The sequence below is a fragment of the Durio zibethinus genome, chromosome 28 (assembly GCF_047325235.1).
Source record: "Durio zibethinus cultivar Kanyao isolate XHJ-2024 chromosome 28, ASM4732523v1, whole genome shotgun sequence".
Lineage (NCBI taxonomy): Eukaryota > Viridiplantae > Streptophyta > Magnoliopsida > Malvales > Malvaceae > Durio > Durio zibethinus.
The window spans coordinates 1463664-1477967 of record NC_143189.1 but is presented as its reverse complement, the minus strand read 5'-3'; the positions used below and the strand labels follow the sequence as shown (position 1 = coordinate 1477967).

At 32.5% G+C, this 14304-nt stretch overlaps 2 protein-coding genes across 3 annotated transcripts; one reads left to right on the top strand and one right to left on the bottom strand.

The window, feature by feature from the left end:
* The first annotated feature begins 3321 nt into the window (after window positions 1–3321).
* Window positions 3322–5471, top strand: LOC111281337 (tryptophan synthase beta chain 1-like). The gene is made up of 5 exons (XM_022869068.2): window positions 3322–3737; window positions 3834–4190; window positions 4335–4768; window positions 4909–5003; window positions 5082–5471. The coding sequence occupies exons 1-5, from the start codon at window positions 3414–3416 to the stop codon at window positions 5276–5278; spliced, it is 1407 nt and encodes a 468-aa protein (XP_022724803.2). The 5' UTR covers window positions 3322–3413; the 3' UTR covers window positions 5279–5471.
* Window positions 5472–7187: 1716 nt separating this feature from the next.
* On the bottom strand, window positions 7188–13512 carry LOC111280480 (polyadenylation and cleavage factor homolog 4-like). 2 transcript variants are annotated; one of them, XM_022867915.2, is made up of 7 exons: window positions 12940–13512; window positions 12749–12850; window positions 12103–12360; window positions 10284–11105; window positions 8948–9886; window positions 8310–8858; window positions 7188–7755 (listed from the first exon to the last, which is right to left on the bottom strand). In XM_022867915.2, the coding sequence occupies exons 1-7, from the start codon at window positions 13318–13320 to the stop codon at window positions 7711–7713; spliced, it is 3096 nt and encodes a 1031-aa protein (XP_022723650.2). In that variant the 5' UTR covers window positions 13321–13512; the 3' UTR covers window positions 7188–7710. The 2 variants fall into 2 exon arrangements, with proteins under 2 accessions (XP_022723650.2, XP_022723651.2); XM_022867916.2 differs by lacking the exon at window positions 12749–12850.
* Between the last annotated feature and the right edge of the window lie 792 nt (window positions 13513–14304).

Here is a 14304-nt window from a genome sequence, read left to right as displayed (position 1 = left end):
TTATAAAATAATATTAAATTTTAAACAAACATATGAACAAAATATAAAGATATTATTCAAAAGTATTAAATTCCTTATTTTTAAACATTTTTAAGTAGAAATGGATGTGTTAACCTTAAATTGATCTTTATTTTGAAATGACAAAATATTAAGTTAAATAAGCTTGATTAAGATTTTGAAAAATATTTATTTAATACAAATTCTTAAGTTTGGACTCAATACAAATTTGATAATATTGATTTTGAGAAATAGATTAATTTAAAAAATTTATTTTACAAGAATAAAATTTTCTAACATTGACTTGTTTTATTTTATTATATTAATTCATAAATTTTTAATATTTGAATTTTATATGATTGAAAAACTCTTTAAGTTTACTTTCTAATGGATTAAACAAAATTAAAATCTAAATTTTATAAGAAAAGATTTTGAATTTTTACTAGACACTTTATAATTGTCTAAAAATTGCACAAAGAGTAGATTTAAAAATTCACTATAATTCGTATATAATGAATTAGGTGATGAATTTTATATGAATAAAAAGCCCTTTAAGTCTAGTTTTTAAATTTTCAAACAATTTTTTTTTTAGAATTGTATAACTCAAGATATGATCAAATTAGTAAGTAGAATATAAAGCAAAAGATAATCACCTAACTTGACCAGATCGATCCCCTCCTTGTATGGATCGATTGGTTCTAGGTTTTTATAGATAGGATCAATCCCTTAAAAAAAGGATCGATTGGATTTTTTATCCAGAATAAAAATTTTGCTTCAAGATTTGAAAATAGATCGATCACCCATATTAGGGATCGATCGATACCAAAAAAAAGATATATTGATTGTACCTTTTCATGCATAAAGTTGCTTTTTTTTTTTAACTAACCCAATCAATTCTCCTTAAGAGGGATCGATCTCCTTTTGCCCAAAATGTTCCAACGATTAGTTTTTCAAATTTCAATGGCTATTTTCAACTCCAAACCATTCCTAAATGGCTAGTCTCTTTTATATATATATATATATATATATATATATATATTGGGCACTCCAACACACCAAAAATATTAATGAATAAAAAAAAACAAGATCAAATAAGTCATATTTTCATTCTCTTAAAGAAATCAAAAGTTTTGAAGCTTTAAAAGCTATAACTTTGTATTTGTTATATCAAAATCATTGTTGTTGTTCATTCATCAAATTTTTTTGTACTTCATTAGAGAAACACTCAATTTTTAGAGGTATTTTAGTTTACAACAATAATTTAAGGTTATCTTGTAAATAAAAGATGATGTATCTTCTTGATATTGTAAAGGTAAATATTACTATTTAAACCTTAAAAAAAATATAAAAATTTAGTATAAAATAGGTTTGTATCTTACAAGATTTTATTCTTCAATTAGTGAATTGAAGTATTGGTGTGGGTAACAAGAAAGAGATGACATACGTGCCTTATAGAAAAAGATCAAACCTTTATAAATTATTATATTTGATTTTTCTATTCCTATCTTCTTCATTTATTATTGTTTATATTTGATTATAAGTTTATTAATTATTATTGATTGCATTATATTTTTATCAAAAGTGCTTATTGATTTAATTCTTTATTCAATTATTTTAAAATCATTGTTTTGAAAAAATTTAAAGAGATCCAATTCACTCATCTCTTAGAGTATCATTTCACCTAAAAAACTAACAAAACGGTTGATCTCTTCATAAATTATTTTTTAAATTTATATAATAGTCAATTTAAAACTTGAAAATGATGCATTTAAATTTACAAATAATAAAAAGTCTCCAAAAATAGACACTTTCCTTTGATTAAGGATATAAATTGGATAATGCTTCAAAATAGAATAAAGTAAAAATTAATTAAATTATCATTTAGAATTAAAAATATATAATTTCATCTTTACTTCAATATTTACTTGTTTATATTGAGATATCCCTATTTGATGAAAAAAAAAATTGTGTTACAAAGTTAAAGAAAATAATATTTTTTATTTATGGACAATTTAATTCAAAACGTAAAAAAGTTGTAGGTACTTAGAAATAATTTTACACAAATTTTAATATGTTTGAAAATTTTTAAACTTAATCTTTGCTAATTTTATTTTTAAATTTTTTTTAATTTTATAATTTTAATAAAAATAATGATCAAAATTAAATTTATTTGACTCAAAAAATCGATACAAGACAAACATAAGCGGAATAATAGATGCTGTAAGTCATAAATTGCATAGAAATTATTTTATAATATTGTAAATAAATATATCATATATACACGTGAAATAAATAAAATTATTTTATGTATCACATGAATTATAATTAATTAATATATAATTTCTCTATTAAAAAAAATAAATTCGATTTAGACTTTTATAGTTGATGTATAATTTGATGATTTTGTTTAGATAAACTGTATTTTATTTATGCAAAGAAAAGGCAAAGTTTGTGTACAACTTTAATACGATTACTTTATAAGATTGCAACGTGTAAGAAAAGGATGGAACATTTGGAAGCACGTTTTTTTCTTTTACCTTGTTTTTTAAAACTCAATAATTGATGAATAATTTTTTTTTTTGTCAAAAAAAATGAATTTTCTTTTTTTTTTAAATAAAAGAGAGAAAAGAAAATTAACTACCATTAAATGGTGATTGAATTTGTTCCTCTACATTATCTAAGAAAAGGATGGAACATTTAGAAGCACGTTTTTTTCTTTTACCTTATTTTTTAAAATTCAATAATTGATGTATAATTTTTTTTTGTTAAAAAAATATGAATTTGCTTTTTTTTTTTTAAATAAAAGAGAGAGAGAGAAAATTAACTACCATTAAATGGTGATTGAATTTGTTCCTCTACATTATCTATTATCTTCAAAATTCTTCAATTTATTCTACTTCTTTTATAAAATTTAAACACAATTGTTTTCTATTGAGATAAATATTTTTAAAAAATTGCTAGTGGCTTAAAGAATTTTTTAAGATGAATTAATATATTATTTATAATAATAATAATAATAATAATTTTGTATTAAATATAATAATTAAATCCTAGAAAAGACAACTCACTCTGCCTCGGTGACTCTTTGGATATCTACGATGTTGAGGAATTTAAGTGGGCCAAGCTGTAATCTACTTGTCTTTACTTTCATCCTAACAAAAATGAATGGACATTAATTTTGTAAGAAGAGTTCCGATATCTGTTCCAAATGTTTTTGTGGCAAACAATGAAGGTCTGTCGATGTTACTAAGAAAGAGCAAACGACCATGGACTTTTCTACCGTAACCCATATTAGATCTATAAATACCCACACCACTCATTCATCGTATTCAACACTCAGAACATATATTTTCTATCTATTTTATCTCAGAACATATCTTTTCTATCTATATTATCAAACTTTTACGGACAACGCCATGGCTTGCAACATCAAGGCCCTTTCCCTTAACCACCAAATAGTTTCGAGTGCCAGGAATCTCACTGTTGATAGGAAAATGGGCACTGCCTCCGCTGTTTCCGTGCCAGTGTTTCCTGATACAGTGACCAAAACGACCACTTTGAGTATAAAAAATCCTCAGTCGACGGAGAAATTACTAACTAAAACCGTTGATGGAAAAGAGGTTTATAGTCAAGGGAAATTTGGGAGGTTTGGGGGAAAGTTTGTGCCTGAGACACTCATCAGTTGTTTGGGCAAACTTGAAGCTGAGTTCAACTTGGTTTTGCATGATTCTGAATTTCAGGTTTTATGATTGATATTGGATCCCAAAAACAAACAATTATTTCGACTCTCTCCTAGGATTTAAATATAACAGTGAGTTCTGGATCATGTCTTGCAGGAGGAGCTCGCTATAGCATTAAGGGACTACGTTGGAAGGGAGACACCTTTATACTTTGCTCAGAGGTTGACGAATCATTACAAGAACAGTAAAGGCGAAGGACCAGAGATTTATCTAAAGAGAGAGGATCTCAACCATGTTGGTGCTCACAAGATCAACAACGCGATAGCGCAGGCAATGATTGCCAAGCGCATGGGTCGGAAAAGTATTGTGGCTGCCACGGGCGCTGGCCAACATGGAGTTGCAACAGCTGCTGCATGTGCAAAACTTTCTCTGGAATGTACTATATTCATGGGATCCGCAGATATGGAAAAACAGGCTTCTAATGTCCTATTGATGAAGCTGCTTGGTGCTAAGGTTAGCTCCAGTATATCTTCTTTTTCTTCACCTTCTGATAGCAAAATTTTGTAATTTATTGATCAGCACAGAATATTACTATTTTACTATATATATTCTAAGTAACTTTTTGTGTTTATGTTTCATTATGACAATCTGATACAGGTAGAACCTGTTGAGGGAACATTTAAAGATGCGAGTTCACAAGCTATTCGGGAGTGGGTAGGGAACCTGGAAACAAGCTATCACCTGATAGGAACAGTAGTGGGGCCTCATCCGTGTCCGACCATGGTACGTGAATTTCAATCTGTCATCGGAAAGGAAACGAGAAGGCAGGCGATGGAGAAATGGGGTGGCAAACCAGATATACTTGTGGCTTGCGTAGGGAGTGGGTCCAATGCTTTAGGTTTATTCCATGAATTCATAAAGGACGAAGATGTAAGGCTGATTGGGGTCGAGGCTGCGGGGTTTGGGTTGGACAGTGGCAAACACGCTGCAACTCTAGCAAGAGGAGATGTAGGTGTGTATCATGGAGCAATGAGCTATCTGTTGCAAGATGAGGAAGGACAAATTTTGGGGCCACATTCTATTGGTGTAGGGTACGTTTTTGACTTTAGTGCTTCTACTTTTCTTTTGCACCTTTTTTTAAAGTTATTCTTTGAATAAAGACAAGAAAATAACTGATAAAGCACCTGTTGGAAAGTTTTTGTTAAATTAATTGAATTTATATCACATGCAGGCTAGAGTATCCAGGGGTTGGACCCGAGGTGAGCTTTTTAAAAGAAACAGGTCGAGCAGAGTTTTATTCTGCAACCGACAAAGAAGCCATTGATGGTAAGCCATATATTGCATCAAGTCAATTTTTTGTTTTAACTGAAAAGGAATTAACTGACTCTGTTTCTTAACATTCAGCATACCGACGACTTTGCCAATTGGAAGGCATATTTCCAGCCTTGGAGGCCTCTCATGCACTGGCTTTCCTGGAGAAACTATGTCCTAGTCTAGCCAACGGGACCAAGGTTGTTGTTAATATCAGCGGCCGTGGAGATAAAGACGCTGACATAGTCTTCCAATACGAAGCCGATCGACTTAGTGGTTTAATGGCTTAGTATCAAATTATTGATTCTAATTATCCACTGCCGATGAATTCCTAAATAATTGTAAAGAGGAACTTAGAATATTAACTGAGATGATTATAGTCATGGATCTAGCTATGGATAGGGATCTCATGCAAGTAACGTATCAAAATATTAGCATACGTATGGTATTAAAATTAAAATTACAAATATTTATTTTTATTTATTTATGGTTGAGTTGTATGAATGAATGATGTTAAATTTATAATTAAACAATATTTTACTACAAAATTTTTAATATGTGAAGATTAAGTTTTTCGATTAATTGAATATCTTTAATCCAAATTTTGGAGAGCTAAGATTAGTTTATAATATGAAAAAAAAAATTATCATTAGCCAAATTCCAAAATTCAATGAGTTTCAATTTTTATAACAGAAAAAGAAAATAAATTTCTACCTAATTGAATTATTGAAAATTCTTCCTTGTTATCATACATACAATAATGCTTAATGAAATTTTGCAAGATCATGTGATGCAACAAAAGAAAGAGGAAAATAAAGAGAAGACATAAACATAGTACAGTATTATATATTTAATTATTTATAACTGATAGTAATGAAAGAATATATATTATATATAAATGAATCTTTCTGATCATACAAGTCATACGAAAATAACAAAAGAATCCAACATATATAAGAATAAAGTTATATTATATTGCATGACAGCGACTTTCGGAAGAGTTTGTTAAATCGAACGTTGATTGTACAAATTTATATAGGGATAGTTCAGGTGGTTTGTTTTTTTGAGTTCATGAAGACATTGGATCAATGTTCAATTATTAAGGTGAATAATTTAATAATTTATGTATTTATATTATATAAAATAATAAAATTTATGTATTTATATTAAATTTTATATAAAAATTAAATATCATAATTTTTATTGATATAAAAATATAAAAAATATTATGCCTACCTACTATTTACAAAGATGGGCAAAACTACTAGTCATATGATTAAATCTGGTAGCTGCTATGCTCACTGTTTACAAAGATGGCAGTACGGGTGTTCATACGATACCAGATTTTAGGACCAATAATCTCGGAAAAATGTTCCGTCACAAAATTCTATCATTGATAATGGCCAACAGCGATGGATTTTATGACAAAAATATATGTGAATGATTTAAATATGTAACGAAAAAATTAGCGACAGAATCGAAACGTATTTGTGACAAATTTTTTTTTATTTTTAATTAAATTAATCAATTAAATCTATTTAATTACGTTGAATACAAAATTAAATTTCAATTGATTATAAAAAATTGATTTTGAAAATTTTTTAATTTTTGATTAATTAAACCCAAAAACCAAATTAAATTAATAAATAAAAAATTTAATAAAAATTTTAAAAATTTTAAAATAAAAAAATATATAAAATGGAGCATTTCATTTATAAATTGCTAGAATTTTTAATTTAATAATTTAATATTTTATTAGATAGTTTTATTTAGTTTATTTCAAATATTAAAAAATTAAAAATAAAAATTTAATTTAATTTAAATACATTTTATTTGTCATAAATTCAAAAATTAATCAAATTAACCAAATTAAATTTAATCAATTAAATTTTTAAAATTTTCAAAATTTGATTTATTTAATAAAATAAAATAATTCAATTCTATTTTGAATAATTCAATTCAAAATTAAGAAAACTACTCAATTGTATGTTAAAAAAAAGAGGAAAAGGGGGATTAATTGTTAATCTTTCTACATTTATTGCAATGAAGAAAAAGTTAAAAAAAAAATAAATTTTCAAAATGTTGAAAGTAAAGGCTGGAGGTTGTCTGTTTATCTGGGGTATTTTACTAACAATTTTCTTTATTATATTTCTACAATTAACCAATCACAAAAAAGAAATAATAATAAAAATACACCACTTAAAAATATAAACTCCGCATTTTATTTTATAAATCTTAGATAATACTGAATTATAATTGATTAATTGTACAAATGATATGTTCTGGGACGCTGCAAAATATCAGTGGGAGAAACAAAAATGAATACAAAAAATTATATATTGCACAAACTCTTCCAAAGCGAGTTTGAGAACTACGTATGAGGTCAAAACTCAAAAAGACACGGTGAACGGAGCGATACTCGGGGGCCATATTACATTTGAAGGGTTCTAGTTGTGACTGTTAACACAATAATAAAGCTTAAAACAAGTTCAAAATGTTCCTCCGGATATTTTTGAAGGATAGAAACAAGAAGAATGCTAGCGAGGGAATCGGTAAACCTTTTGCTGCAAGATATTGTGAGTGGCACAATTTCAACTATACATGTACAAGGTTCTGGCATGTCGCCAAGCTACTGCAACCACCAACACTAACATAAAGCTAAGTAAGAGCATACCACTAACATGAAACTCAAAATCTAAGTTACATAAGCTTAGAACCTGATTCAACACCGCAATCTTTTTCTTTGACTACTGTCCTCAGAATTTCCCTGCAAGTAACAAGGAGAAGAAAATATAAGATAAAAGAAGGAGATATATATTCCAACAACATCTTCTCAGCATTCAGAGAAGCAAGAAACTAAGACAGTCTTTAAAACGAGTATATAATTGCAGGAAACAAGAAGCACTACATGCAATAAATAATCTTAATGTATTTCAGTTACATCTACACTCGAGGTATCAATAATGGTAAATCTTTGACATTCCTGAATGCTAAACGTCCCCCTTAATACGAGTGATTGAACTCTAATGTTCAATGTTAAAATATTTATGAGATAAGTTTCCCCATCCATGTTCAATTCTAAATTTTATTTTAGAATTCAGTTCCACAACAATATTGCTTTCCAAATTAACGCACAAAATGCATTTCAGCCTGAACTGAATCCTGTAAGCTCACAGAGATCGATCTGTTGAAGCATTAGGGAACCGAAAATGAAATTGAATAAGGTAATGAATAACATAAATGGTCTCCTAAAAAGATAATATTGGTAACAAGGAAAACAAAATGGCAATGCGATTTGGAGGCAAAGATAAAAATGCGTACCCCATCATACTGTACAAAATCTTCCGGAGGAACCACACTAGATTCTGACCTGCATTTAGCATGCACAATTGGACCTAACTGTGATCTATCCATGCCTTCAAATGATCCATTGGGTGCATTCATGTAGACAGCCCCTTTATACATCCACTCCTCTGTTTCATCACTATAGAAATCATCAAAAGGCTCACCACATAATGCACATATGCTCCGATCTTCATCAGCTGGGACTGCCAATTCTTCATCATCTTTCTTTTCTACAATGCTCTCAATGGGTAAAAATCCAGGAATTGCATCAGTTCCCAGAGCTTCTGCACCACTTAGCCACATACTAGCACTCACAAACCACATCCGCGAAGGTTTTTGCTTACGGTTCTTAGACATCCGGTTTCTGGTCACATGCCAATCCATATGAGCACTGTGTTCCTCTTGGAACTTGAATCGAAGGCCACATGTTGTGCACTGTCTCGGAAGATCAGCATATAAAGCACTTATTGCAGACTCATGCCGCACCTTGAGAAGATCTGCATTAAACTCAAGTCCTACAGAATCCTACAAAATGAATTACTTCATTGAGATGCAATCTTATTGAATTAAAAAAAATACATATCAATACAGAAGAACCTCTCCAAAATATGTACCTGAATGGAGGTTGGTTTTGTCAATGAGATCAAACCTTGAGCCATGAGGGAACTAATCAATCCAGAAAATGCACCACTTTGTGGTTGGTTAGTGCCAGGCATCATTTGAGATGCTGGAGGTTGACTAGAAGGAAGAGGTGGCAAGGCTCCCCCCTGTAAATGCAAAGAGCCAGATGGCATATTTGAGATCAATAAAGGAGGCCGTGCAACAGGTATTGGATTAGATGGGACCATACTGATGACAGCACCATGCATTTGTGGAGTGTATCCTTGATTCAAGGATGGTGCCAGTAAGCAAGGTGGTAATGGTGCTGTTCCAGCAGAAAGGAAACTTTCTCGAACCTCCTGAGAAGGAAGAAAGTGCGTCTGCAAAGAAGTTGCATGCAACTGGTTTCGCTGTTGCAAAGAAGGGCGTTGATCAGGCAATTGTGGCACCCTTGTTAAGCTTTGTTCCTTGCTTTCAAAACTGTCAAACTGCTCAGGCATATATGAATGGTTATTTTGACCCTGATTCATGACAGCATTGACAGGATTAATAGAATCAAATTGACTCCTATTATGCTGCTGCACTGAATAATTAGAGTGCACTGTTAGTGGCTGAGATTTATGAGCATTCACAGGATGCCATAACCCACTTGTCGATGGTATAATGCATAGCTGAGCTCTGACAGTAACAGAGTCAAGGCTAGAAGAACCAGTTCTTGGAACAACAGCTGGAGGCCTAACAAATTGTGAACCACCATCAGGTAATCTGTCAATAAGAGGTACAGTTTTCTCGCCACTTAATGAGGATATACCATTAGCTGAAAAGGGTATCCGAAAATCCCTTCCTCTTTCTTTGGCAAGAAGATGTTGAGATGACTGAGAAAAACAGTATGACGAATTCCAAGCCTCCTGAGGATAATGCGAAAGCAGAATCTGATTTGATCCACAACCAGACTGCAGAAAACATGTTAGAATGCGTAGATGTAAGATGAAAGATGTCAACCAACTAGATGAAGTGTAAAATACATAAGAGAAGATGCAAAAATCTAGCAAATGATATAGAAAATGATATCTAGAAATCCAGAAAGCTAAATTGGCTGCAAATGGACCCAAACCCTCATGATTTATGAGATTTTATAGCTCAAATCATCCACATGAAATTATGTTGGGGGTAGATGATGAAAAATCAACAGTGACGAAGACTAGAAATATCCACACCAGTCTACATAAGTTGAACAAGGAGAAGGGGAGGAAGCAGACTTTCCTAGAACAAATATAATTTGATTTGTATTATAACTAACAAGGATGCTTGAACAAGAAAGGGTACAGAAAAAAAGTTGAACAAGCATACACTCAGTGAAGGGACTGCATCTTCAGGAATTGCTGAAGACTCATCAACAAGGGGCAGCTGAGTTTGAGAATTGTAACTGCTCCTACTATTAGATTCCAAGCCAGCAGGCCTTGCTCCAATGCTTCCAAAAGTTGGAACAGATGACAGTGAAAAATCATTGCTCCTACGGTCTGCTAATGTAGGGCTCATATCTTCCCAATCAAACTCTTCCACTTCAGTATTCTGCCATGATCTTTGAGTCACCTTATTCCCCATTCCATTTACATCCAGCCGTTCAACCTGTACAGGCTTGCTGTCAGAAACCCCCTTTCCTCTATCATTACCATATGCATCTATTAGAGCCCTGGGTGTCTGACGCTCATGCCCATTGCTAAGCTTGTTTGCCTTCAAAGAACTTTCAGAACGATTAGGGTAATCATCATAAAAGTGCTTCCTCTGCCACTCCCTTGTCTCCTCATCTCTGATAATTGCCCTTCCCCGTCCATAATCGAAGGCAGGACGAGATGGAGAGGCTCCCTCAATGAGCCTTCTAGGAGAATCATCTGATGCAAGAGCATAAACTTCTGATGTTAGAAGTCTATCAGATCCAATCCTTGACAGTGAAAAAGGCCTTGAAACTCTGGAAGCTGAAGAAAGTTGTGACTTGTTAGCCCCAATTGCAGCAGATGTACGGCCAACATTTCCAGTTGAGCTCAATCTTAGCACTCCAACATGTGAGGATGGAACCTCTGTATGATCAGAATCAAATTCATCATATCCAATGGAATGTTTTTGACTATACAATTTTAGACCTTCAGACGGGCCTCTTACATGCTGAGTATTCTGCAAAGGTTGCAAACATTTCACACTTCAGATGCCATTCTGTATGATGCATGTGCATATATACATGCATGTACAATCGCATAAGTAAGAGAAGTTTTAAAAAGATTTCTCAGCAGGTTTACCACTCAGGGAAGCTAAAATCATAATAAAATCACTAGCAGGAAAATCATACATCTCAATCGGAAGAAAGACATTCTAAACAAAAACTAACAAGAATAGGAAGCATAAGGCTCAAATCAAACTTGAAAAGGCAGATGAGGGGAAAAAGAAAGAGCCTGTAACCAAAAATTAACAAGAAAAGGAAAAGCTCTTAAGTTTTTTAGCCACCAAAACATATAAGCACAGTGGAAAACACAATAACCGTTCCCACCCCATTCCCCCCAAAAAAACAGAACAACAAGTTAATAACCCAGTTGTTTTCCAATAGAGTTTGAGTTTAGATTAACAAATTTCTTAAAGTGATTGCACTTATCAATTGCTTGCACTTGTTCACCTTTATTGTTCTTCTTCTCTCACAATTCTAGAACTAAAAAGCTTGGTCATGCTGCTTACCAACACAGAACAGTAGCTAAAACTAGCCCTCACTTGCTGCAGGCTCATGTTAACCTCTCATTTCATACCGAAATTCCAACTAATTTCAGCAAATAACTTTACCAAAACAAATCTTAATATATTAATTGCCCTTAATATTCAGGCAACCTAATCCCTCGCTTCCAGCCTATCCCTAGTGATCAAACCCCAATTCACCTTTATATTATAACCTTCTTCAGTACCAAAAGCAATTATGTCCAGAAGGATCTAAAACTGCTAGCAACATCTAATTCAAAGAAAATTTCAAAAGAAAAACATGTTTTTGCATTGTTTTCCCGAAATAGTGACATATTCATGAAAACTACAGAACACAGCAATGTGCAAGAATGTAAACAACAGTTTGACAACCATACATCCCAGTCAAACAGAGGATATGGAGAATAGAGTTTTTCATCAGAAAGCTTACGGTATCTGCACCTGACTGTTGTTCCAACTGCCGCAAGTACTTAGGATTAACATGTATGCCATGTGCTGGACCAGGCGACTCAGAAGACTGCAAGGAAGCTAAACCAGGCGATTGCTGGTTAGCTGATTGAGAAAATTGCAACCGCACCTCAATTTTACGGAGGACAGGAGATGGAAACACTGTTGACCACGTGCCAAAGAGATGGCGCATAGCAGGATGCAAGTTTGGGTTAACTTGCCTGTATGCCTCACGGAAAACCTAATTAAATTAAAAAGGCTTAATGTTATGAATGATCCCTGAATTATAGTAAAATATTTAATGTGATACCTAAATTTTAAAAATCTGTAATTTGGTACCTAAACGATGAATTTGATAACTAATGTGATACACACCCCTAATGTGGCTACCTCCAAATGATAACCCATAGCACAAAAACAACACTTCAAGTACTACATTAGTTAACAAATTCATAATTTAGGTACCACATTAAATATTTCTAAAGTTAAGATATTATATTGAACGTTTTACTATAGTTTTGGGACCATTCATAACATTAATCCAATTAAAAACAAAAACAAAATTAATCCCACATCAAACTAATAATAAAGAAATGAACTTTACCAAAAAAATGTTGCCAATGACTCACCTCTGGCAAACGGGAAGAGAAATGCCTAACATATTCTCGGCCAATATTTTTTACAATGCTATCTAAAAGATATAAAGAAGGAAGCTTCTGCTCTACTGGAGCCTGTATGCAATAAAATTGAAATTATTTTTTTTAAAAGAAAATGTTCATATTAGTTGGCAGTTACAACGAAAACCCTAATTTTAACTAACCTCAACAATTCGTGCGCAAATAGCATCGGCAATGCCTTCACCGTGCTTCCGCTGTTCACCGGCAATGATCGTGAGATCAGTAATTATCGGCTTCGAATTGAAAGTCAGTTCCGATAAGACAGTCTCGTAAAGCTGAACAATCTTCTCCCTACTCGGCGTTGCCCCCTCCTCATCATCACCACCACGACCGCCAGAAACCCTAAGCTCATCTTCCCGTTGCTTCAATAGAGCCTTAAACCGTTCCAATATCGACGGCAGTTGCTTTTGCGCTAACTCATTGGACATGGCCTTGCTACTATTGCTACTTTTGTTATTGGTGGCAGAGAAAGATAATAAATTTCTAGGGTTTTCTCGGGAAAGTAGAATTTTCTCTGATTCCATGCAGGTTTCAGAGAAAATTTATCGAAAGCGTGAAGGGATTAGGGCTTCCGACCCCCCGTGAAACGGTAAGGATTGAATTAGGGTTTTTTGTTGCCAGCATCGAACAAGAAACAGATACAGTTTAGTGTGTCACAAAAATGAGAGTTACCATTCTGTTCTTGTAAAGGTTTTGTCTTTTTTTTTTGCAGAGACGATAAAATAACAATAATTAAAAATCTTTTATTTTCTTTGATTTGGTTTAATCCACGGTTGAGAAGAAAAGGCAATTTTTGGTAAAATGATGGGGCCCATAGTGTTCTATGACGTGGAGGTTAATAACAAGCACAGATATTCTGATTTCCTTGAGCAGGGATACAGAAAATAATCATAATCTAACGATCCAGTAAACGTGGATGGAATCGGACGGTCATTATCGTTTGAAAACCTATACAAGAGTGTTCAAGGTTAGTGGGATAAAACGTGTTTTTTTTTATTGGTAAACACTGTTTTTTTAATCCAATTTTAGCTGCTAAAGCACCGACCAGCGTTTGTTTATATGATGTTTTTTTGTGCTTTGTTGTTCGTTTTGCTCTGGATTTCTGGTTTTTGATGGTGACTGTCTAATGATTTTTAGCTTTTTTCCCACAAATTAGTAAAAAGAAGATTACTTGCTTTCTGGGATTTTGATTTTTAAGCTGATAGTGACAAAAATATAGGTTATAATGTCGGATTAACAGTTGAACTTCACCAAATGAGGAAACTTGAAAACTTGAATGTCCTTTTTTTTTTTCTTTTTTTTCTTTTATGGTCTTGAAATGTTGAAACTTCTATGTGAAATTAATAGGTAGAATATGCAGTTTACCAGATGGTATCCTTATTCCCATTCAATCCTTCCTTCCAACAAAAGAAGCTATTAGAACAAGCGTTTTATCTAAGAGATGGCAATTCTTGTGGGCGCCCATCACCAAACTTGATGAGTTTTGTGGAAATTAAGGGTACTTTTGC

What these genes read in the sequence shown, in the direction of transcription:
- LOC111281337 (XM_022869068.2), top strand. Translation starts at nt 3,414, where the DNA reads ATGGCTTGCAACATCAAGGCCCTTTCCCTTAACCACCAAATAGTTTCG. An exon ending in TGCATGATTCTGAATTTCAG is followed by an intron (nt 3,738 to 3,833) that starts GTTTTATGATTG and finishes CATGTCTTGCAG; the next exon opens with GAGGAGCTCGCTATAGCATT. An exon ending in TGAAGCTGCTTGGTGCTAAG is followed by an intron (nt 4,191 to 4,334) that starts GTTAGCTCCAGT and finishes AATCTGATACAG; the next exon opens with GTAGAACCTGTTGAGGGAAC.
- LOC111280480 (XM_022867915.2), bottom strand. Translation starts at nt 13,320, where the DNA reads ATGGAATCAGAGAAAATTCTACTTTCCCGAGAAAACCCTAGAAATTTA. An exon ending in TCTCTTCCCGTTTGCCAGAG is followed by an intron (nt 12,361 to 12,748) that starts GTGAGTCATTGG and finishes TAATTTAATTAG; the next exon opens with GTTTTCCGTGAGGCATACAG. An exon ending in ATTTTGTACAGTATGATGGG is followed by an intron (nt 7,756 to 8,309) that starts GTACGCATTTTT and finishes TGTTACTTGCAG; the next exon opens with GGAAATTCTGAGGACAGTAG.